Source organism: Mustelus asterias, chromosome 14 (genome assembly GCF_964213995.1).
Source record: "Mustelus asterias chromosome 14, sMusAst1.hap1.1, whole genome shotgun sequence".
NCBI classification, from domain to species: Eukaryota; Metazoa; Chordata; class Chondrichthyes; order Carcharhiniformes; family Triakidae; genus Mustelus; species Mustelus asterias.
The window spans coordinates 59,438,331-59,464,590 of NC_135814.1; the positions used below are offsets into that span (position 1 = coordinate 59,438,331).

The 26,260-nt window shown below is 43.3% G+C and overlaps 1 protein-coding gene across 1 annotated transcript in view; it reads right to left on the reverse strand.

Annotated features, from left to right (window-relative positions):
* Window positions 1–16,799, reverse strand: part of pde11a (phosphodiesterase 11a) — a 362,109-nt gene extending 345,310 nt beyond the window's left edge. Inside the window, exon 1 of the mRNA XM_078229219.1 lies at window positions 16,011–16,799. Coding sequence (XP_078085345.1) covers window positions 16,011–16,799 — 789 coding nt within the window. The remainder of the gene's footprint in view (window positions 1–16,010) is intronic.
* Window positions 16,800–26,260: the final 9,461 nt, after the last annotated feature.

The window sequence follows — 26,260 nt, forward strand, 5'->3', positions numbered from 1 at the left end:
CACAAGTTTCTGATTTACCATGAATTCCCACAACAATAGATTTAATTAACAGCCTTTGCATGGAAATTTATCAAAATCCTTTTGGAAGTTATGGTACACCATGCCATCGGGGTTTCACAGTCCACATGGACTGCCACTTTCTCAAAAAAGTCTAACAGTTTGAGCAGACAGAATCTTCCCCTTCTGAATTCATGTTGGCAACTGTTTGTTGGATTGTTACAATGCAAATGGTCCACATGTTTACTCCTAAATTATTCAATGATTCTACATTATTTATTTCCTATCTTGCTCTTTGTTTTCTATTTTTCTGTAATGTAAATGTGCTCATTATGTAATACCGCTAAAATGATACCCCACATGGCAATGTAGACTGTCAGCTACAATGCTTAACTATTGGCCACTTCACCAAGAAATAAGCTGGTAACATTTGCAAATGGAGATTGCTGGATTTTTGTTACACATGAGCCATAATTTAGCTGAATGGCAGAACAGGCTTGAGAAGTTGAATGGCCTTCCCCTGTTTTTACGTTCCATACTCAGGCTTCAATTGAGAGTTACAGTTGCCTGTCCTAGCTGGTCATGGGGAAAGTGGGCAAGTCTAATTATCAAGATGATCTTTGCCCATGCAAATTGAAGTTGTTGTTTGTGAGACTAAGGGGGTTGGGTTGGGTTGCGGGTTGGGGGTGGGTGGGGGGGGGGGGGGGGTGGGTGGGGTGCGGTGGCCATGGTTAGTGTGTGCAAGCTGTTGTCTGCACTAACTTTGGTTTCAAAACCTTATTTTTTGAGACGGTCCCCAGCCAAAAGTGAAACCAAAACTTTGGTTTTCTGGGAAAGGGGGATAGCAACTTTGGATTCCTGAACATGACATCAGACTGTGATGTACTTGGGTTGCGAAGGAAAGGAAAGCGGATTGGGGAGGCTGTGGGAAAAGCTCTCCGAGTGAGGATAGAGAGAAGTTGCTATCAGGGGCAACTTGAGGACCAAATTTTGCAGGAAGGAAAGGACTGGAAACTTTACCTAAGGGAACCACATTCTCCCCGTGTCTGCATGGGTTTCCTTTGGATGCTCCAGTTTCTTCCCACAATCTAAAGATGTTTAGGTGAGGTGGATTGACCATGGTAAATGCATGGGGTTACAGGGATAGGGTAGGAGGGTGGGTCTGGGTAAGATGCTGTTTTGGAGAAATAGTGCAAACTCAATAGGCCAAATGGCCTCTTTCTGCACTGTGGGGAATCTATAAAACATTAGAATTGTGAAGGAATTTGTGGCAGCTATATGTGCTAAGGGGACTGTTAGTAAATCTGAGAGACCTATCTTTGTTGTATTAGCTACTTAAAATATAATTTATAGTTTTTACTGAATACAATTTGCCTGTTAATTCATATTTAATTTATGTTGATTTTGGTTTGATTGTTAAAGTAAGTGTTATAAAAAGTGAAATCTTGTCCATCTCTTTCTGCCATTAGAGTCACTTGGTCGGTTCAGTTCTTTAGGTCACTGGTCTCAACAATAACAAAGTCAAGAATAAACAGGTAGTATTTTGACAAAGGATCTGCGTTCTGGAGATACTCATGAGCTGAACTGTCCAGCTGGTGAAAATATGAAAGCCTGGATAAGCTTGAATGTGTTTTAAAAAATCATTGCAAATATTTATTGAAAAGATGTAAGTCAGTGAAACTGAAATAAATTATTTAACAATTTAGATGGATGTCACAGCTCCATGGAGTGAACATATTAAGTAGTGGCTCAGTGAACACTTTCTCAACGAATATGTACACAGAAAATGAATTAAAGTATTATTTTTTAGCAGCCAGAGATCTCTTACAACATTCAAAGTGTGTGCTTAAGATGCCTAAAATGTACCATCTGCCAAAGCAATTTACTACATGTTAATAATGATGAATCTTTTAAGTACAAGTACAGAAATCTAAGGAACTATACAATCATATTCCTTGGATATGCTAAAACTTTTTATTAATAGTAAGCTTTTCAGTAACACTGCTCTCGACCTCAAAAATACCGAACAAACCAATAACATAAGCATTCTAAAAACTAAATAAAAGTGTGCAAACACACAATTTTAATGTGACAAGTTAATTAATTATATGACCCAATTTAAAATGGATTTGCTTTGTGAATAATGTCATTTAAAGTTTCCATGTAAAACATTTTGGAACAAATTGAATTCAGTCATTGCCATTTCATGGACAAAAAGCAGACACAGTTACCACAAAAAATATGCAAGTGTCCAACTGCTTTGCAATGCTTTAGGTTTTATAATTACTTACCAGTGTGAATGGGAAAATACCTTAAATGGGCAGTGGGCATAAACAATCTCACAAACTGTGTATGTACACCTTCATAGAATCAGAGAGGTATTATGGCACAGAAGGAGGCCATTTGGCCCATTGTGTCCATGTTAGCTCTCTGGAGAGCAATCCGATCAGTTCCATTCCCCTGCTTTATACCCGTGCTTTGTAAATTTATTTTGTTCAAGTGCCCATCGAATATCCTTTTGAAATCATTCATTGCCTCCAGTTCCACCACTCAGAGTTCTATGTCATTACCACATTCTGCTGAAGAGTTCTTCCTCCTATCCCCCCGAGCTCTTGCCCAAAAGCTTAAATCCGTGTCCTCTAGCCCTTGCATTATCAGATATTGGAAAAAACTTTCCTACGTCTACCTTATCTAAACCTGTCATCTCTGTCAAATCTCTCAATCTCCTTTGCTCAAAGAACAAAGAACAGTACAGCACAGGAAACAGGCCATTCAACCCTCCAAGCCTGTGCCACTCCTTGGTCCAACTAGACGAATCATTTGTATCCCTCCATTCCCAGGCTGCTCATGTGACTATCCAGGTAAGTCTTAAATGATGTCAGCGTGTCTGCCTCCACCACACTACTTGGCAGCGCATTCCAGGCTCCCACCACCCTCTGTGTAAAAAAACATCCCTCTAACATCTGAGTTATACTTCGCCCCTCTCACCTTGAGCCCGTGACCCCTCGTGATCGTCACTTCTGATCTGGGAAAAAGCTTCCCACCGTTCACCCTATCTATCCCCTTCATAATCTTGTACACCTCTGTCAGATCTCCCCTCATTCTCCGTCTTTCCAGGGAGAACAACCCCAGTTTACCCAATCTCTCCTCATAGCTAAGACCCTCCATACCAGGCAACATCCTGGTAAACCTTCTCTGCACTCTCTCTAACGCCTCCACGTCCTTCTGGTAGTGCGGCGACCAGAACTGGACGCAGTACTCCAAATGTGGCCTAACCAGCGTTCTATACAGCTGCATCATCAGACTCCAGCTTTTATACTCTATACCCCGTCCTATAAAGGCAAGCATACCATATGCCTTCTTCACCACCTTCTCCACCTGTGCTGCCACCTTCAAGGATTTGTGGACGTGCACACCCAGGTCCCTCTGTGTTTCTATACTCTTGATGGCTCTGCCATTTATTGTATAACTCCTCCCTACATTATTTCTTCCAAAATGCATCACTTCGCATTTATCTGGATTAAATTCCATCTGCCACCTCTCCGCCCAATTTTCCAGCCTATCTATATCCTGCTATATTGTCCGACAATGCTCATCACTATCCGCAAGATGCTCCTAGGAGAACAACACTCAGTTCCCCCAACCTAACCTTGCAGCTAAAATCCCTTATGCCTGGAACCATTCTCGTAAATCTCAAGGAAATTTACAACCTTCTGAAAGCGTGATGACCAGAATTGTCACAATACTTTATTTGTGGTACAACCAGAGCTTTATAGGTTCAGTATAACTTCCTTGCTTTCATGCTCAAGACCTCTGTTTATGAAGTCCAAGATCCTATATGTTTTGCTAACTGCTCTCTTAATATGTCTTACTACCGTCAAAGATCTTTGCATATGGACCTCCAGGTACTTCTTAACTGGTGCACCCTTTAGAACTATGCCATTTAGTCTGTATTGCCTCTCCCTATTCCTTCTAAAGTGCATCACCTCAGTTGGAGAGGCAATGGTCTAATGGTAATGTCACTGGATTAGGACTCCAAGGCCCCAGACCAATGCTCTGGGAATATGGGATGGAATCCCACCATGGCAGCTGGTGGAATTTTAATTCTATTAATAATTCATGAATTAATGAGCTTGTATTTGTAATAGTCACCATGAAACCATTGCTGATTGTCGTAAAGACCCATTTAGTTCACTAATGCCCTTTAGAGAAGGAAATCTGCTGTCCTTACCTGGTATGGACTACATGTGACTCCAAATCCTCTATAACGTGTTGACTCTTACATACCCTCTGAAATGGCCGAGCAAGCCACTCAGCTGTATCAAACCACTACGAAGTTTATAAAAAGGAATGAAACTGGACAGATCATCCGGCACTTGAAACAACAATGGCAAGCCCAACCCTTTGTTTTCGGAGCAGTGCTCCGAAAGCTAGTGGCTTGTGCTATCAAATAAACCTGTTGGACTTTAACCTGGTGTTGTGAGACTTCTTACTGTGTTTACCCCAGTCCAATGCCGGCATCTCCACATCAAGCCCAACCCTGTCAGCCCTGCAAAGTCCGCCTTACTAACATCTGAGGGCTTGTGCCAAATTTTGGAGAGCTGTCCCACAGACACAAGTAACCGCCTGACATAGTCATAGGCCAGTAGTTTGCAGCCTCAACCACTGCTGGGATCTTCCAGTCCTACCGAAGGTCAGTGGACATTTGAATGACCCACTGCATCCTGCATCCTGCATGGGGTGGAAAATCCCAGCCATACACATGGAATCATACCTTGCAGGCAATGTACCACCATGACCATCCCTAGTTATGTCCAGTTACACTGATAGGACAGACCAACCAGAGGTGGCAGCATTGTGGTATGCAGTCATGAGGGAGTTACCCTGGGAGTTCTCAACATTGACTCTGGACACCACAAAGTCAGGTCAAACGTGGGCAAGGAAACCTGCTGTTGATTATCACAAACCACACCACCCCTCAGCTGCTGAATCAGTACTCCTCCATGTTGAATGCCACTTAGAGGATGCAGTGTAGGTATCTCAGGCTCAGAATGTACTCTGGGTGGAAGATTTCATGTCCATCACCGAGTGGTACCACTACTGGCCGAGCTGGTTGAGTGCTAAAGGACATAGCTGCTAGACTGGGTCTGAAGCAGGTGGTGAGGGAACCAACAAGAGAGAAAAACCTACTTGACCCCATCCTCACCAATCTACCTTTCACAGATGCATCTGTCTTTGGCAGTATCAGTAGGATGATCACCACACACTCCTTCTGGAAATGAAGTCCTGTCTTCACAATGAGAATACCCACCACCGTGTTGTGTGGCACTACTGCCATGCTAAATTTGATAGATTTCAAACAGATCTAAAAACTCCAAACTGGGCATCCATTATCCCTGATAATTATTTCTAAAATCCTACACATCACTGATATTAAACTGACTCACCTGTGGTTACTATAAATGCCCTTACACCCTTTCTTGAATAATGGCTGCACACTCTGCCATTCTACTATCATATGGTACCTCCCCACATCTCAGGAAGATTGGAAGATTATGGCAAGCCCTTCCACCAGCTCCACTCCCACTTCCTTTCGCAAGCTGGGATGCAAGCCATCCAGGTCAGGTTATTTATCCATTCTCAACATAGCAAGCCTTTTAGGAACATCCTTCCTATCAATTATTACCCTCTCCATTGCTTCTACCATCTACACTTCTTCTGACATTTTATCAGTATCCTCTTCCTTAGTAAACTCGAATACAAAGTACTAATTGGATATTCTAGCCAAGCCCTGCACCTCCAAGTGCAGATCACCCTCTTTGTCTCTATTAGGCTCCACCCTACCACTGACTACCTCTTTACTATTTACATGTCAGTAGAAAATTTTAGAGTTCTCTTTTATATTAACTGTCATTGTATTCTGGTATTCTCTCTTTTTGAGAAATACTTCCCCTTCACTTCTCCAAACTTATTGTATTTGGCCTGGTTCTTGCATGAAGAATTAACCTAACATGCATCATTGGTTTCATCACATTTCTTATTATCCTATTCATCCAAGGAGTCTGGGATTTAGTTCACCTAAATTTCACCCTTGTTGGAATGTACCTGAAACATCACTTCCTTAAGGATCATCCATTTTTCCCACTATAGTTTTTCCTGTCAAGATTGGTTTCATTTTACCCTTCTCCTCCCATTAAAGTTAATCCTCTTCCAATTTAGAAGTTCTGTTTTAGATTGTTCCTTGCTTTTCTCCACTGCTAATCTACACCTTACCTTACAACAATCACTCATGTTCAAGTGTTCCCTCACAGATGTTTGGTCCACTTGGCCCATCTCTTTACCCATCACCAATGATGTCTCCTTCCTATTGGGTCTCCAATAGTGTTCTCTCTCAGGCTTGGTCCTCTTCTTCTGCTTCTTCTGCTTTAGTTATGTCAGCATCAAAGACTAATATCTACATTCTGTTGACATTCATGTGAGTGTAATGCTCGCTAAACCAGGTATGACCTGCTGAGATGGTAGTCCTCCAGCAGAGGTGCATTCTGGAGATGTTGGCACAGTCACATCTACTGAAAAGTGGGAAGCGGAAGAACCCCTCCAGTGATAAACAGGAGGAAGAGCATCCAGCAGAGGTGGCAGTGAGACTTCGCTGAGGTGCATTCTGGGAGACGTTGGCACAGTCACATCTACTAAAAAATGGGAAGCAGAAGAACTGGTGTCAAGGAGCGGTTAAGCCTGAAACTCTACATCAGTGCTTCACTCCCTTCCTCCTCCTCTGACCAAACAAAGGGCACAGACTAAGGGCACAGGTTCACTAATGTCCTTTAGGTAAGGAAATCTGCCATCCTTACCTGGTCAGCCCTACATGTGATTTCAGAACCACAGCAATGTGGTTGACTCTCAACTGCCCTTGGGCAACTAGGGATGGGCAATAAATGCTGGCCAGCCAGCGCGCCCATGTCCCACGAATGAATTTTAAAAAAAGACATTACAGGTCAAAAAGTGACATTAGACCAACGGACACAGCTGATTGGTAAGTCTTGGTGGGTATTTCCAAACCATATTAAATTGAAACTCATTGTTTAGGCAAGGGTAGCGAATTATTTGCTTTATTTCTTTTTTTAAAAATATGATAGTTTTTAAACTTTTATGGCAGGAGAGCTCGAAGCTGTGGTTTGCTCTTCTTGCTTTGTGGGATGCTGGGCACATTTCCAGTGCCTGGGACCAGTATGTGTGCAGAAAGTGTGTCCAGCTGCAGCTCCTGGAAGCTTGGGTTTCAGAGCTGGAACAGTGGCTGGGGAGAGTGTGGAGCATTCGTGAGTCTGAGAGCATCAGGGATAGCACGTTTAGAGAGATGGTCACATGAAGGGACTTGAGGAAGGAAGGGAATGGATAACCACCAGGCAGTCCAAGAGATATAGGCAGATAGTACAGGAGTCCCCTGGGGTCTCACTCGCAAATCAGTATCCCATTTTAGAGGCTGGTGAGGGCACTGGTTCCTCCAGGGAGTGCAGACAGAGCCAAGCTTCTGGCACCACAAGCAGCCTGTCTGTACAGGAGGGGGGAGGAGGGGGGAAGAGAGGCAGGGCAATAGTAATAGGGGACTCTATAGTCAGAGGTACAGATAGGCGCTACTGTGACCGTCAACGTGACTCCAGGATGGTATGTTGCCTCCCTGGTGCTAGGGTCTGGGATGTTACTAAACAGCTGCAGGGGGAGGGTGATAAGGCAGAGGTCATGGTACATGTTGGTACCAATGTCACAGATAGAAAGAGGGATGAGGTCTTGCATCAAGAATTCTGGGAGTTAGGCAGTAGACTAAAAAGCAAGACCTCGTGGGTTGTAATCTCAGGATTACACGTGCTAGCGAGCACAGAAATAGGAGGATAGTACAGATGAATGCGTGGTTTAAGGGTTGGTGCAGGAGGGAGGGTTTTAGATTCCTAGATCACTGGGAGCGTTTCTGGGGAAGGTGGGACCTGTACAAATGGGACGGTTTACATCTGAACCAGAACAGGACTAACATCCTTGCGGGATGTTTTGCTAGTGCGGTTGGGAGGAGTTTAAACTAATTTGACAGGGGAAGGAGATACAGACTGTTAGCAGAATAAGGGCAAGGAATCATACAGCAAAACAAACAAATCAGAGGGAGTGCAACTGTATTAAGTTTCAAGGGAGTAAGGCCAGGCTGGATGGCCTCTATTTTAACGCCAGGAGTATTGCAGGTAAAACAGATGAGTTGAGAGCAATGATTGACACATGAAAGTGTGATATAGTAGCCATCACAAAGACATGTTTAAAGAAAGGACACAATTGGCAACTCAACATTCCGGGATATAGGATCTTCAGGCGAGACAGTGGGGGGAGGTATAACAGGAGGAGGCATTGCATTATTAGTTAAGGAGTCAGTTACTGCAGTAAGGAGAGATGATATATTGGTGAAGGCATCAAATGAAGCTTTGTGGGAAGAGCTTAGGAATAAAAAAAGGGGCAGCCACATGGTTAAGTGTTTATTATAGACCGCCCAACAGTCAGAGGGATAGTGAGGAGCAAATATGTGTTCTGTTTGTGGAGGTGTGTAAAACCAATAACAATAGGGTTATTATATTAGATGATTTCAACTTTCCCAACATTAACTGGGATATACATAGTGTTAAGAGCTTGGATGGAGTAGATTTCTTGAAATGTGTACAGGAGAACTTTTTAAATCAATATGTGAAGGGTCAACAAGGGAGGGAATTGTGCTGGACCTGATTCTGGAGAATGAAGCCAGACAGGTGGTTGAGGTGATGGTGGAGGAGCATTTTAGTGATAGCAATCACAACATGGCACAAATTTAAGCTTGTTATGGACAAGGAAATAGACAAGCTGCAAAAAATATTTTGGATTGGTGGAGAGCGGATTGTAGTAAAATAAGACAGGATCTGGCCAAAGTAAACTGGCAAAAGCGACAGATGGGAAAAATCTACAGAAGAGCAGGGGGGGGGGGGGGGGGGGCATTCAAAAAGGAAATGGGGAAGGTGCAAGCCCAGCATGTTCCCTCTACGTTGCTAGGTAGGAATAACAAGCCCAGAGAACCATGGATGACCAGAGATATTCAGGATACAATGAGAAGGAAAAGAAAGGCTTTTAAAAAGTACAAGGGGAGCAAATCATTAGTGAGGTATAGAAAGTGCAGGGTGGATTTTAAGAAAGCAATTAGGAAAGCAATGAGGGGATATGAAAAAATTCCGGCTGGTAAAATTAGGGAAAATCCCAAGATATTCTATCAGTTTATCAATGGGAAGAGGGTAACCAGGGAAAGAGTAGGGCCCATTAGGGACGAAGGGGGCAATCTGTGCATAGAGCTGGAGGACATTGGTAGACTGTTGGATGAATACTTCACATCCGTCTTCACCAAGAGAATGAGGACGATGGTATGGAACTCAGGCAGATAGAGTTTAAGGCTCTTGAGCAAATTGACATAGGGAAGGGCAAGATATTGGAGGTGTTGGCAGCCTTAAAAATGGATAAATCTCCAGGTCCAGATGAATTGTGCCCTAGGCTGCTGTGAGAGGCAAGGGAAGAGATTGCAGGGACTCTGACACAAATTTTCAATTCTTCTCTGGCCACGGGGGAGTTGCGCGATGACTGGAGAACAGCTAATGTGGTTCCGCTATTTAAGAAGGGTTGTAGGGATAAACCAGGGAACTACAGACCAGTGAGTCTCACGTCAGTGGTAGGGAAACTATTAGAGAAACTTCTGTAGGAGACTGTCTATCTCCACTTGGAGAGGCAGGGCTTGATCAGGGATAGTCAGCATGGCTTCGTCAGAGGGAGGTCATGTCTAACATATTTGACTGAATTTTTCGAGGAGGTGACCAGGTGTGTAGACAAGGGTAGTGCAGTCGATGTAGTTTATATGGATTTCAGCAAAGCCTTTGACAAGGTCCCATATGAGAGACTTGTAAAGAAGATAAATTCATATAGTCATCAATGTCATTAATAATAGGGGACAAATAATGGGGGACCGAGCACAGATCCCTGTGGTACGCCACTCGACACTGGCTTCAAGTCACTAAAGCAGTCTTTTGTCATCACCCTCTGTAAATCATGAATTCATGTAAATCTGGATCCAATGGGATACAAGGTAATTTGATAAAGTGGATTCAAAATTGGCTCAGTTGTAGGAGACAGAGGGTGATGACAGAAGACTGCTTTAGTGACTGGCAGAGACCACCCCATCTGACGAAGGAGCATTGCTCCGAAAGCTTATGGTATTTGCTACCAAATAAACCTGTTGGACTTTAACCTGGTGTTGTGAGACTTCTTACTGTGCTTACCCCAGTCCAACGCCGGCATCTCCACATAGTGACTGGAAGCCAGTGTCCAGTGGCGTACCGCAGGGATCTGTGCTGGGTCCCCTATTATTAATGACATTGATGACTTTATGTGGGGGGTAGGATTAGCAAGTTTGCGGATGACACAAAGATTGGATGTGTGGGGTAACAGTGAGGTGGAATGTGTTAGGCTACAAGAAGACATAGACGGAATGGTCAAATGGGCAAATAAGTGGCAGATGGAATTTAACCATGAAAAGTGTGAGGTGATACACTTTGGAAGGAATAATTTGACAAGAAAGTATTTAATGAATGGTAGGACACTAGGAAATTCTGTGGAACAAAGGGATCTTGGTGTGTTTGTCCACAGATCTCTGAAAGTGGAAGAGCATGTTAGTAGGGTGGTGAAAAAGGCAGATGGGACATTCGCCTTTATCATTCAAGGCATAGATTACAAAAACGGGGAAGTCATGTTGGAGTTGTATAGAACTTTGGTGAGGCCACAGCTCGAGCAGTGTATACAGTTCTGGTTGCCACATTATTGGAAGGAAATGACTGCACTGGAGGGGCTGCAGAGGAGATTTACCAGGACGCTGCCTGGGATGGAACATTTAAGTTATGAAGAGAGGTTGGATAGGCTGGGTTGTTTTTGTTAGTGCAGAGAAGACTGAGGGGCGACCTAATCGAGGTGTACAAGGTTATGAGAGACATGGACAGAGTGGATATGGATCAGCTGTTCCCCTTAGTTGAAGGGTCAATCATGAGGGGACATTGGTTCAAAGTGAGGGGCAGGAAGTTTAGGAGGGGAAGTGAGGAAAAGCTTTTCTACCCAGGGGTGGTGACAGTCTAGAATGCGCTGCCTGGGTTGCCTCACATTCTTTAAAAAGTATTTGGATGAGTACTTGGCACATCATAACATTCAAGGCTATGGGCCAAGTGCTGGCAGACAAGAATAGGTGGGAGTTCAAGTGTTTCTAATGTGTTGGCGCAGACTCGATGGGCCGAAGGGCCTCTTTTGCGCTGTATGATTCTATGATTTTATGATAATGGAAACTCTTAAATGGAAATTATCTAAAGTTGGGTCTAGACAATTTCAAATGGTGAAGCTGTGATATTTCCTTTGGCAGCTTGTTATAATGTGCAATGTTCCTTGCGAAAAAAAGATTGTTGATATACTGACTTGGAGATAAATGGTCTTTTTGCTTGCTCTGACTTCCATTAATTTCCCACCAATGCTTTTAACTGCAGGTCTCCATCATTCTTCTCTCAGACTCTCTCTGACTCTCACTGACTCCCCAAGGATGATTTTAACTATGGGTCTCCAATCCCGTTCTCTCTTAGCCACACTCATTTTATAACTTTGCTTTTAGAAGGTTATTTGGTGATGTTGAGCAGTTTGCCATAACTGATTCCCAAAGTAGAAATGTGGTTTTCATCTTTTTATGCATTAACAAACTGTTATTGTTCCATTGCTATTCTGCCATCATTTATCCCATTTCCTACTAAAAGGTATTCAAAGTGCTTGGCTAAAACAGGTGAGAGTTTGGGAATTCATGTAAATCTGGATCCAATGATGTACAATGGACCCCAAAGATATTTTAACATCCTGCTGGTCAGACTGATCACCATGATTCAATAAAACTTCTCATCCTATTTATTTTTACTGGCATCAAAACACAATGAATTCTATTTCAAGAGGTGTTGCAATAATAGTACCGTAATCTGAAATCATAGAAACCCTACAGTGCAGAAGGAGGCCATTCGGCCCATCGAGTCTGCACCAACCACAATCCCACCCAGGCCCTACCCCCACATATTTTACCCGTTAATCCACGCATCCCAGGACTCTAAGGGGCAATTTTTTTTTAACCTGGCCAATCAACCTAACCCGCACATCTTTGGACTGTGGGAGAAAACCGGAGCACCCGGAGGAAACCCACGCAGACACGAGGAGAATGTGCAAACTCCACACAGACAGTGACCCGAGCCGGGAATCGAACCCGGGACCCTGGAGCTGTGAAGCAGCAGTGCTAACCACTGTGCTACCTTCCATTTCTCTACCTCTCGGGTAGTCTCGAGGAAGGTGTGACCAGTAGTCTATACCTACCAAGGACCTCCAAGCACCCAGTGTCACTCTCATATCAGCACAAACCCCAGCCAAGGCATCTCCATGCTAGCAGATTTACATTGCAAAATGCACAGGACACAACTCGGCAGAAACAAAGAGCACATGGCAGTAGCATTGAAATAGTGGAATCTCCCATCCAAAAGACCAACCAATGTACGTCCTGATGGGACCAACTTCAGAAAGAACAAAGAGCTGAATTATAATCAAAGGAACTGTTGCTACTCAATTTGCTGCAATTGCCAGCTAGCAATGGTCTTGATCACTATCTGCATCTGTACAGTACAAATGAATGGATTTGCAGAACTGCCTGGCAAGAGGCAGTTCTACAGATACAAGCAGCAGGGCTGCATGGACAGGGCCCTAATGTCAGTTGTAGCATCTCTCCCATTGATAGCAGACTGCTGTGTAATAGGCCTATTCATTTGGCCTGGGCCAAACTTTAGCCTCTGTTTTCCATATGCTTGATTACGTTCAAAAAGCTTTATTGAACTCACACTGATCAGTAGGTGAAGCAATTTCCAGTTGTAATGACATGGCTGGAATTAACATGGATGACGTTACTGTATCCCAGAATCACAGTACCACGCACACACAGGCCTTTCTACTCAAATGATTGTATATGTGGCAAAAGACATGTAGAACCTAGCAGCGGTGAACACAGCTATCAATTTTGATACCTTCAGTTGGGAAAGCATTACAAGTTGGATTACTATCCAAATGAGCTTTGTGTTCATGATAATGCCTACAAACGTCAACTTAGGTCTGACAGCATGAGGATGAGTCATTTCTTTCTTTCAGTGCCCCTGGGTCTCAGCTTTATTCGAGTTTCACTCAGCTCTTTAGATCCGAACCGGGCAGTCCTAATGAATGAATGAAGTGACCATGATCTGGAGCACACTGAACAATTTATGGAGGAAAATGTTATCTTCATCTCAACACCAAGTAATTTGGGATGCAGTTAAGTGATTGCAGTGGATAGTAGGTTCCTCGTTAGATGTGACAGCAAAGAAAAGCAGTCCGTAACTGCAGCTTAAACTTGAGTTAATGAACCAAGTTCAAATTCCAGTCTTTTACAAGCTTTTGTTACCCTTATTTTCAGCTGCGTTGTTGAGAGAGCAGGAAAGAAATGTGTTCAGAAAGAAGCAGCATCAACAACACCATGGGACGAACATGCAGAATTCCTGAACAGAGCCAGAAAGTAGTCAATTGTTTCTTGAATCTATTTAATAAATTTGCTCTAGAATGATCAATACTATTTTTGTTAAATGAATACTCCGACCAGCCAACTGTGAAGACCAGCATCCAATGGGAAACTGGGCAATGGGGGGAGTGAGGAAACAGAAAAAAAATCCCTTAAAAATTCAAGTCTGTTAGTGTTAGTTTATCTAAAGATCGAATTCATTTCTTGAAACACAAAATGTTACCAATATATTTTGCGAGGCAAATATCAGAAAAGTTTTAGTGGTTGGTTGGGCTATTTTACACATTGGAGTGTGAGGTGCTGTTTTAATCCCCATGTCCAATTGAAAGAGAAACAAAAAGGAACTATCAATAGGGAGGTTCCTCATCTCGAATTTATGAGCAGTATGGAAATAGACGTTACAATTTTGCTCATGTCAAGAAAGGTCGAAATTGTGGTCGCAAAGCACTTTCTCACGTTTTGCCGAAAGTGCAAGTCGCAACAGCATGGGTGGCACACTAGCATGTGAACAACTGACAGAAGCAAACGCTAAGACAAGCCCTTTTTCAAAATATTTACTTTTCTCTGCAGTAAAACAGATATTGACGCAAAGTGAAATGCTGAACTTTGGAGCGCCGCCTACTGTCCCGAACGCTTGGAGAAATGATTGTCGAGATGAATGGCAGAGTTTATATCTTATCACTTCTGGCACCATAAATCACTTCACTTGCAATAAGCAATTTCTACGTCACACTCAGTGTTGTGCTCTTGGGAATGATTTCCAAACGATGCATTTCAAAGGCATCGTGAGCCTCCTCTATTGTCATTGTGTCAGTGACTTCTGCAAATTTCTGCAATATACAAACTCCAAGCGAGTTCTTTGACTTGATCCCGCATCATTATCTTATTATGGTATAAGATCACATGTTCCACCCCGCTTCTCGATAGTGATGGGGATCGATCCCATGGGGACTAACCAAAATCCGCACCAAGAGTTATCAGAAATTGAAATATTCCGGGCAAGACGCAGCATGAATAAAAAATGCTCTGCATTATTTAGCATGACTGTATACAGTTCAAGATTGGCATACATTATTTGTTTGATGTTCTAGTTTTTAAGAGCTTAAAAAACTCGATTGCCTTTTGCCTTGTATCATAATTGTCATACTAAAACGCATGACTGGAATGAATGTTACGATTTACCGACACTGTGTAACTGGTCAAACAAAGGTGTTGTGGAGATTTGACTCCAGTGGTTAACATTGCGGGAAATCAGCCAGCGATGCCGGGTTTTATGAATCACCCTGTTTGGAAAGGTTCTGACTGTTTTGTCTTGCTGCTGATCCGGATCAGGAATAGGAAACTATGTCAAACATCACAAACATATTTGTTGTGTCAAACAAAAGATGTCATACTATTTCGCTGAAGCGCGCTTAGACAGTGCTCACGGCAGATGCAAACTATTTTTGTATGTTTTAACTTTTCTTACAAAATATTGAAGCAAGGAAAATTTCTACCTCAGTTGGACCTGCTGATAATATTTCCTGGCAGAAACCCCATTTCCTTTCTTCGCAATCGCATTTTAATCCCCCCTTTGTTAATGATTCCCAAATAAATTACTACTGCTGCCTTAATTTTAAGCTACAATATTTATTCCGGCTAGTATTGCTGTGCACAGACTAGCTGGTAAATGTCTAAATAAATAATTGTTAGACCTATTCCCACTCCGATAACCAGTTTCTAGGAACTATATAAATCAGATTACCATGCAAAGGATCAACTCACAGACCTTGCGTTGCATTTCTTAGTTTAAAATATCAGAGGGAATGTTTTCATATCACGTTTTACCCAACACGGACACAAACTGAAGTAAGATAGAATTTCATATATGTATTACATATATACAGGTGAGAAAGAGATCGATTTTTAAATACCCAGACATGTGTGTTAGTTATTACATCAGGTTTGCCCAGATAAACAAATGAGGTGAAAGTGGTGCCAATATTGATGTTTAGGCCAGTGCACTGTATCACTGATTTCACCAATTAACTGAAGAACTGATGATTGACGAATTAAACACTGTAATAACAAAGTGTACGCTAATCCTTTACACGATGAAAATGTTTTCCTTACACATACTATGAAAAAAGAACAACCTTTATTTCAGCTGCAACGTTGAAATGAAATGTTCGTCGTTTTATTTAATGAACGCCGGGGCAAGGGGTAGGGAGAGAAAGTTTTCTTTATTTTTTTCTGGTAATTTTATGGCATTTTTATCATTGTCATCTTTAGTACAGATACTATGCATTCTCAGTGAATTCTTCGGATTGTAAACTGTCTGAAACAAATGCAACCTTCTGGGCTCTTTCACGCAAGGTGATCTTACCTGATAGGCATCAGGGATATTAACTGTCTGCCCGTGTTCAGCCACATAACCAATGATTCCTTTTCCCCAGGGCACCTGCACTTCGTTGGAGTTTTCCATACTGCACGAGGGCAGCACTGTGGTCCCTGCGTGCACATCAAAGAATTTGGATACTAGAATCTTTTTGTTGGAAGTTCCCTCCACAAGGAACAAAGAACAGCGATCCGCATCAACTAGGATACAGACAAAAATGAGGATCTTGTAGCTCAGGCTGGTCAGGTCCAAGTCGTTGGAAATGTCTTTGACGAGTTCCAGGAAGAATTCTCTCTCATTGGTGTCCCTGAGCTCGTATTTATAGTCGATCGCCGTCGGAGCGTATTGGGGGATGTTGACCCGAGATTCCAGTAAGGCGCTCAATATGTGAGCTGTGGTGGGAGGTAGCGAACTGGCTTTCCTGAGGAGAGCTCGCCTCCTCATGCTGGACAGTGGTTCCTTGTCTCTGGAGTTGACATGTTCGTCGTAAGTCCTGTTGACGGTCAGCGCCTTGGACCTGGCAAAATGTTTCCTGAGCTCTTTCTGAGAAGGTCTTCTCTGCAGCCCGTCTCCTTTGGTCGCCCAGCACTCCTTGGCAGGAAGGCTCTTCTCCCCTGAAGTGGGAGTTGACGGGGTTTTGCTGAGATGAAGCTCTTTGAGCCATTTTTCCACTGTGCTAGATTTGCCTTTCCTCAGCAGGTATTCTTCGAAAAGATCCGGATGATTATCCAGAAAAGTTTCCACTTCGGAGAAGTCAAGCTTTGTGGAACTCGACATAGCTGCGACTCGGGAAGTCTTAGCCAACGTAACGAATTATGCCCCACAGAAATATCATAGCAGCATGACCCTGTATTTAACCTGTTTGAGTCCAGTAGTCTACACAGGTTAAAATTCGCGCATGTTTAAAGTGAATAATCGCTTTGAGTGCCAAGCTGCATACTGGAAGGTGGATACAACCGCACTAACTTGTGGGTGAAATGATCTCTCACTGACGATTGATGTGAGCAGGCTGCTGTTTGATGCCTTCTGATGACTTCCTGAGAAACAGATGACAGTCCAGTCCGCTCTGTTATCTTCCCATGTTGGGAGTGCTGGAGCTGCGTAAGAAGGCACGGCCAGTAATGACAGATAAAGCGTGGATCCTCCTGATCCACTGACGTAGGCGGTCACTGTTTGCAGGCGAAGTCTACTCTGATCATATGAAAACAATTGCTTGACTGGTGCAGCAAAATCGAAGTGTTATTTCCCCTGTCCTTACAAGGATAAGAGATTTGTACAATTTCTGGTAAATCTTCTTGGAAAAATTAGAATGTATTTTCTAACAAACTGGTACTCATTGAGAAACTCTTCTGAACAGGTTCCCTGACGTATCAGAACGATATCAACTGTCAGAATATCAGAAAACCAGGGGCTGGTAAATAAAGGATCACTAATAACCCTCCGATCTTTTAAATTAACATGTAGATCTTAGGACCATAATAAATCCGGGCGCATCTATAAGCCAGACATTGTTGAAAACAATGATTTTTATTGTTTGCAGCAACAAGCACAATGCTCATTTTATTGTTCTGTCCAACTAATCAATATACTATTAAATTAATAGCCAGAGAGTTAAACAGATGGGGGGATAGGTGAGGCACAATTCGCAGTCCAATCCCGCCAAGGTCCTGAAATGAATGGATTATAATTGGCTCTAACAAGCAGCGACTTCAATGGGGAGAAATGCTCAATGCAATTTACGCAAAGCGCCTGAGATTTCTTGCGCCCACCCCTAAACATGTCCCACAACCGAAGGGCTGATGTATATCCTGTGTCGTAGGCTTCCCGGTTGGAAGCTGGCGCTTTTCCTTCCATGGTGTCATGAAAAGATCCAGCGCCAGATCCAGTGTCATTACAATTTATTTATATGCGCCGCGCCCACAACTGAAGGGGGCTGGTGCTCACAGTGAAATGTGTTACTACAGGAAACACAACGGTAGTAACACGAGCAGCCTTTTAAAAAAAAGCACTCTGATTCTCACAGAGCCAACCGGGTGGAACAAGTACATTGTTAAGAATCGCGGGTCTTGATCCTCTTTCATGTGGATTGATGGAAGTGTGATTTGTTGGCAAGTGTCTCCTTGATGGGCAAACGCCCCTGCAGCCCAGTCTGGAGTGAGAGTCAACACAGCCCCTGTGCTGTAAAGCAATTTGAAATCAGCAAGCGGCTGAATTTCGGAGTAGCGCCGTTTTAATGAACAGGCTTGAATTTTCTGAAAGACTTTCGGGTTGATGACGAAAGCTATTTGGCAGGTTCAGTGTTCACATGCGCACACAGTTCCTTCCCATTGCCTGTGCGGCTCTCAGTGAAGTGATAGCTCTCACCTCCCTCCCTGACACACAAAACAAAACAACAATTAGTCAGGTAGAAACAAACATAGGACTGCAAAGTCATCTCGCACAATATTTATCCCGTACGCTGAAAGTATTTCTGCAGCTCCGATCCCCTGATGTTAATATTATCCTGGTGCGAATCAATTCCATGGTTCCGTCAACATTGGCCGTCGTTATGAATGGCCAGTGACAATAAGCTATTGTTCTGTCAGGGAGCCGGCGGTCTGTGGTTTGGCAGTCTCGTAGTCTCTAATAATTAGTCCCATATTATCTATTGGTAATTAATATTTGCCTTCTTACCAAAGCCGTTCTTCTTATTTAAATGAAAGAACCAAATCACCTACAGTCAATGATTTAGGTTTGACTTTAGACTTCAACATCAAGTCTTCCGGGTGGGGAAAAAATCGTTGAAATCATAGAATCCCTGCAGTGCTGAAGGAGGCTCTTCGGCCCATCGAGTCTGCTCCGACCACAATACCACCCAGGCCCTATCACCATAACCCAATGTATTTATCCTAACTAGTCCTCTTGACACTAAGGGGCAACTTAGCATGGTCAATCCACCTAACCTGACTGTGAGGGGAAACCGGAGCACCCGGAGGAAACCCACACAGAATGTGCAGACTCCGTACAGTGACCAAGCCGGGAATCGAACCTGGCGCTGTGAGGCAGCAGTGCTAACCACTGTGCCACCGTGCTGCCCCATTATTATGGGATATTGATGGCAAAACTTTGAAAATATTGATATCAACGAGTAAGGTTGTGACCACCCAGAGTCAATTTTAGGAGAAACTATATCGTTGTTTCTGATCTCGGAATACATGGAGCAGCTGCTAGTCACTACCCGCTGTGCTGTCATTCCAGTCCTAGTACAATTAGAATGTGTCGTGATAGCATCGTCAAATCCTGGTGACTGGTTTAATATTCACTTCCAGCAAGCTGAATCATGTGATCTGGAGGAAACAAATACACTGCCGCCTCCAAAATTTACCCGTGATAGATTTGCCTAGGTGAAGGTGGTTGTAAATTAAACCATGCTGTTGCTGGTGGTCTGCTGCCAATGTGCTTTCCGCAATCGGAGCTTGAAACGGCGGTCCGGCTACTTCTGGTCCACTTCTTCTGCCGTTATTTATACTGCCCAATATATTTTAACTATTAATCGGATGATTTTTGACAAACGCAGGTTTGTGTTTCATCTTCTTCGCACAATACTGCTCAGGACTGTTTTAAATAATTCGAGTTTGAGGCATTTAAGCCAGAGGTGTCCATTATGTCCCATCATGAGGACCATGGAGCGGAGGCGGGGAAGAAGGGGCAACAGTGGGAGCGGATATTTAAATTGATGATCCCGGTAATTTGCACATATTATAAATAGCTGATGGCAACACATGCAAATTGAGCGTTTATCCACGAGTGAAGGTAGCTATCTTCTCCAGACTGCAGGCGGACAAAATTCAAAAAGGACACATTATGAATGCAAAGCCTTATTTGTTAAAGTGTTTACACATCCTCAGGGCATGGCAAAACGCTTCACAGCCAATTATTCAAAGTCTATTTTCACCGTTTTAGATAGATAGACCTAGCAGTCAATTAATAACTGCAAACAGCAATAAGATAAATCGGCAGCCAGATTGTTTCTGATGGCATGGAGAAAGGATACAGTACATTTATGTGACATCAGAAAAACTTGCGTGTTCTTCGCGTAGTGACTGCTTTGGGCCTTTGACGTCCACAAACCAGGTCCAGATTTGTGTCTCAGTTAGAAGATAGCACCTTTGACATCTGACAATCAATCATTAACTAACTCTGCATTGCACTGAATGTCAGGTTAGATTATGAGTTAATGTCCTGAAGAGGCACTTCAATCAATGATCTTCTGATTCTGAGGCAATGCAACTAACTTTGAGTCAAATAAGAAAGCCTAGGCTTTTAAGGGCCGGTATCCGTGAGTGTGGTCCACCGGTAGCAGTTTGAACAAAGAACAAAGAAAAGTACAGCACAGGAACAGGCCCTTCGGTCCTCCAAGCCCGTACAGATCATGGTGCTCTAACTAAAAAAAACCTTCTGCCCTCACTCGGTCTGCATCCCTCTATTCTCTCCCTATTCATGCACTCATCCAAATGCCTCTTAAATGCTGCTAATGTGCCTGCTTCCACCACCTCCTATGGCAGCATGTTCCAGGCACCCACCATTCTCTGCATGAAAAACTCCGCCCCCCCCCCCCCCCCCCCCCCACACACACAACTCCTTTAAACTTCCTCCTCTCACTTTGAACCTGCGCCCCCTTGTAATGGACACTTCCACCCGGGGAAAGAGCCTCTGACTATCCACCCTGTCTACACCTCCCATAATTTTGTAGACCTCCATCAGGTCTCCCCTCAGCTTACGTCTTTCCAGAGAAAATAATCCAAATTTATTCAACCTCTTCTCATAACCAACGCCGTCGAGACCAGGCAACATCCTGATGAACTTTTTTTGCACTCTCTCCAAAGCTTCCACGTCCTTCTGATAGTGTGGCAGCCAGAACTGCATGCAAAGGGGGCAGCACGGTGGCACAGAGCTACTCACAGCACCAGGGACCCAGGTTCGATTCTCAGCTTAGGTCACTGTCTGTGCGGAGTCTGTACATTCTCCCCGTGTCTGAGTGGGTTTCCTCCGGGTGCTCCAGTTTCATCCCACAGTCTGAAAGACATGCTGATTAGTGCATTGGCCATGCTAAATTCTCCCTCAGTGTACCTAAACAGCTGTAGGAGTGTGGCGACAAGGGGATTTTCACAGTCACTTCATTGCATTGTTAATGTAAGCCTACTTGTGACCAATAAATAAATAAACTTTAAATACTCCAAATGAGGCTGAACCAAGATTTTGTATAGCTGCAACATGATTTCCCAACTCTTGTACTTAATGCCCTGGCTGATGAAGGCAAGCATACCATATGCCTTCTTAATCACCTTGGCCACTTGTATTGCCACTTTTAGGGAACTATGGACCTGCACGCAGAGATCTCTCTGTGTGTTAATGTTCCTAAGGGTTCTGCCATTTACAGCATAATTCACACCTAAATTTGAACCTCCAAAATGCATCGCCTCACATTTTTCTGGATTAAATTCCATTTGCCATTTTTGTGCCCAAGTATCCAATCTATCCATATCTGTTATATCCTTGGACAATCCCCGCACTATCAGCAACTCAACCAATCTTCGTGTCATCCGCAAACTTACTAATCAGACTGCCCACATTTTCCTCCAGATCATTTATGCATACTACAAGCAACATAGGTCCCAGCACTAACCTTGCGGAACACCACTAGCTACAGATCTCCATTCTGAAAAAAACAACCTTTCACTGCTACTCTGTCTTCTATGGCCGAGCCAGCTTGAGGTCAAAGAGGATGTGAAGATATCTGTTAAGGCCCCAGCTATTTCTTCCCTTGCCTCCCGCAGTAACCTGGGATAGATCCCATCCGGCCCCAGGGTCTTGTCTACCTTAATGCAATTTAGGATAGCCAACACTTCCTCCTTTGATATTGTGACATAAGTGCACCAGATGTGATCTAAGGAGATCCATCAAAGATGCCAAAAGACAGTACCGGACCAAGCTAGAGTCCCAAGCTAGCCACACAGACCCCCGCCGACTATGGCAAGCTCTGCAAGACATAACAGGATACAAGATGAAGGCATATAAAATCGTCGGCTCCAACCCTGCCAAGCTCAATGCATTCTATGCCCGTTTTGAGCAAGAGGTCAGTGAGAGCCCGCTCTCCACCCCGGAAGCCATGGATGAACCTGTATCTGAGGTCACCATTGCAGATTTCAGAGCAACCTTCTCGAAGGTCAACCCATGTAAAGCGACTGGCACCAATGGGGTACCCAGACAAGCACTCAAATCTTGTGTGGATCAGCTGGCGGGGGTATTCGCAGACATCTTCGACCTCTCTTTACAATAATCTGAGATCCCTATCTCCTTCAAGAAGATGACCATCATCCCGGTAACAAAGAAAAACCAAGCAGCGTGCCTTAATGACATCGTCCAGTGGCTCTGACATCCATCATTTTGAAGTGCTTCGAAAGGTTAGCCATGACATGAATCAATTCCAGCCTCCCGGACTGCCTGGATCCACTACAGTTCGCCTACTGCTGCAACAGGTCCACAGCAGACACCATCTCCCTGACCCAGCATTCAACCCTGGGACACCTAGATAACAAAGACACCTATGTCACTCTCCTATTTATTGACTACAGCTCAGCTTCAACACCGTTATTCCTACAAAACTCATCTCCAAACTGGACCTGGACGTTGGCTCCTCCCTCTGCGACTTCCTAACCCGCAGACCACAATCAGTAAGGATAGGCAACAACACCTCCTCCACGATCATCCTCAACAGCGGTGCCTCACAAGGCTGTGTCCTCAGCACCCTACTATACTCCTTATACAGTTATGACTGGACAAATTCCTCTCCAACTCGATTTTCATGTTTGCTGAGGATACCACCATAGTGGGTCAGTTCTCAAACAATGACGAGACAGAGTACAGGAATGAGATAGAGAATCTGGTGAACAGGTGTGACAATAACCTCTCCCTCAATGTCAACAAAATGAAGGAGATTGTCATCGACTTCAGGAATCATAGTGGAGAACATGCACCTATCCACATCAATGGAGATGAAGTAGAAATGGTCGAGAGCTTCAGGTCTTTAGCTGTCCAGATCACCGACAAGCTGTCCTGGTCCCCCCATGCTGACACTGTAGTTAGGAAAGCCCACCAACGCCTCTACTTTCTCAGAAGACTAAGGAAATTTGGCAATCCGCTACGACTCTCACCAACATTTACAGATGTACCATAGAAAGCATTCTTTCTGGTTGTATCACAGCTTGGTATGGCTTCTGTTGTGCTACAACCAGAAAGAATGGTATACTCCCAACACCACAAGAAAGTACAAAAGGTTGTGAATGTAGCCTAATTACGCAAACCAGCCTCCCATCCATGGACTCTGTCTACACTTCCCGCTGCCTTGGAAAAGCAGCCAGTATAATTAAGGGCCCCACGCACTCCGGACATGCTCTCTTCCACCTTCTTCCATCGGGAAAAAGAGACAAAAGTCAGGTCACGTACCAACCAACACACGACCAGCTTCTTCCCTGCTGCCATCAGACTTTTGAATGGACCTACCTTGCATTAAGTTGATCCTTCTCTACACCCTAGCTATGACTGTAACACTACATTCTGCACTCTGCCCTTTCCTTCTCTATGAATGATATGCTTTGTCTGTAAATTGCGCAGGAAACAATACTTTTCACGGTATACTAATCCATGTGACAATAAGTCAAATCAAATCAAACTCTTGAAGAAATGTTTTTAAAAATCTTGTTCTCTGCAGTTGTAAGCAGGCCTTTTGTTTCATTGTTGCTGACACATCTGCTAGAAGTCCTTTTATTGCTGCTTCAATGGTTTAAATGGGGTTTTGTTTATTTTTACTCTGGGCATCAGGTACTTTCTGGGATTTATTTTATGACCCTGTATTGTTAGGAGGAAGACTGGTTGACAGGCCATGTGTTTTGAACAGTTTTCCTTTTCTTCCTAGTGAATTCAAGGTTTCATTTTCAGTTTGGCTGCTGGCTGCAGTTTTAGTTTAGAAGGGGATGCACATCAGACCGAAAGGCAGCATTTTTCTCTCTTTCTCTCTCTCCCTAGTATTGGAAATTCTGCCGGCTAGCTGGAAACAAGGCTCCTTACCTTCCTGGAGTGAAAATTCTGCTGTTGTTGGTTTTGCTAGCTAGTACCTACAGTGTCTCCCTGGTGCTTTGGGAAGCTTTGAAGCGTATGTGTGTGTGTGTGTGTGTGCGCGCGTCTCAAGGGAACTGCAGCATTCAACCAAAAGACTAAGTTCCAGCATCACATGAACATTCGTAATTTGTGCGCTAAACCTGTGGCAAGGGTTTTGTTTAAGGAAGTTTGTTTGGCTGGAACATTTCATGTATTTGTTAAGATTTATACAATATCATGGCTTTTTTTCTCTTGTTTGTAATTGGTAAAAGTTATTGCTAATTCTCTTTCCATTCATGTTAACTGTATTTTTAAATAAACTTTGTATGATAAAAGCTCCCTGATGGGTCAGTTGAATCATATCTGAAGTGAAACATCTCATGCTCACCCTAGCCAAATTGAAATTGCAAAACTCATGATCCAGGCGGACTTCATACCACACTTTGGAGTTTCTGACCTGCATTACAACAATTGGGGGCTCATCCTGAATTAAAATCTATATTTCTTGATTGATTTGGAATTATTGGACTCAAAGACAGTGAGTGGTGAGAATATTTGCATTTTCTTTTCAGGTGTTGTATTCAGGTTTAAATGAGTGCCTTGTGGAATAATGGCTCATTCAGAGGCTAAGATGTTCCTGGGAGTGGGAGAAGTCAAGCAGGGGAGTTTACGAAAAGTGACTAAAACAAAGTTTTAGGAATTGGTAAAAACATTGCAGTTGATATTACCTGACAGTCTAAGGAACGGGAAGATAATTGTGGTGAATTCACAGCATTTAAAATTGCCAGAAACAGTCAGAATCATTGGAAATGGCTAGAATTCAATTACTAAGGAAACAGCTTGAACATGAAAAAGAATTGAAACAGTTTGAATTGCAACAAGAAAAAGAAATGAGACTACGTTCGGGATAGAGTAGAATTTACCCATTTACCAGGTTCTCACCAACAGCTAGCTCCTTTCCCTGTAGTAGAGTAAGAACTAATCCTAAAGGGTGAGAAAGATTGAAAAGCAAAGGGAAACAAACACCATCTTTCCACCTGCACCTCCCTCATTGAACTTCCCTTCTCACCAAACTCCAAGCCTGCACTCAGTTTCTTAGCTACACACTGTTTGCCTAGGTAGCATTAAGACTGTTTGCCTAGGTAGCATTAAGTAACTGAACAGTGTTTGCTTATGTGACTTTACAAGCCTGAAAAGTCAAGTAATTTTATCATTCCTCCATAAACCACCTTTATTCCCTGTGATTTGCATGATAAATGTGAAAAAAGGGTTCACAAGGTTAATTTGTGTAAGACAGACTATTTATTTATTGTTCCCTTCTCCTTGCGCAAAACCCATGACCCCTGGAGAGGGAAATTTGTCTGCGTAGTACCGCTTGAAGTGGCACTATGCGGACATATACTTATTCTGCGGAGGCAGGCATTGCTACCTGCAGAGCCCATACCGTGTTCCTTGTTGATGTCATAGTGAAACATTATAGGGGTCATGCAGTTATTGACTTGCAGGGCTGCCTGCCCCAGGGAATCAACGTAAGAAATCTCTGCTCTACGAATACATTTCTCCCTCAACAAACCTTTGGTGATATTGATAACCGACTTACATCAGCTGAATTATTTGATGTGGAGTGTGTCATTTTACATTTACAGCTAGTTACTATTAATGTTTCTCAGGGCTTGTCGTCATGTCTTCATTTTGCTAAGAATTCTCATAGACTGGAATCTTTTAATAGATTTTTATTATCAATCGCACAATGACATTGATGTGTGAGTCTGACGTACTAACATCACCTCACTTATGCTCAAAGACAACATGTTAGTTTCCATTCACAGATTTTAAAGGCAACAGTGGAGAACACACACACATATATATATATAATTTGGTCATGGAATGAGGGCATTATTGACAAGTTCAGCATTTATTGCCCATTTTGGTGAATGACCTTCTTGAACCACTGCACTCCTTGGGGTGTAGGGATACCCACAGTGCCGTTAGGGAAGGAGTTACAGGATTTTGACCCAGCGACAGTGAAGAAACAGCAATATATTTCGTGTCAGTATGGTGAAATTGGCTAACCCTTGAAAAAGCACATGTGGATTGTTATA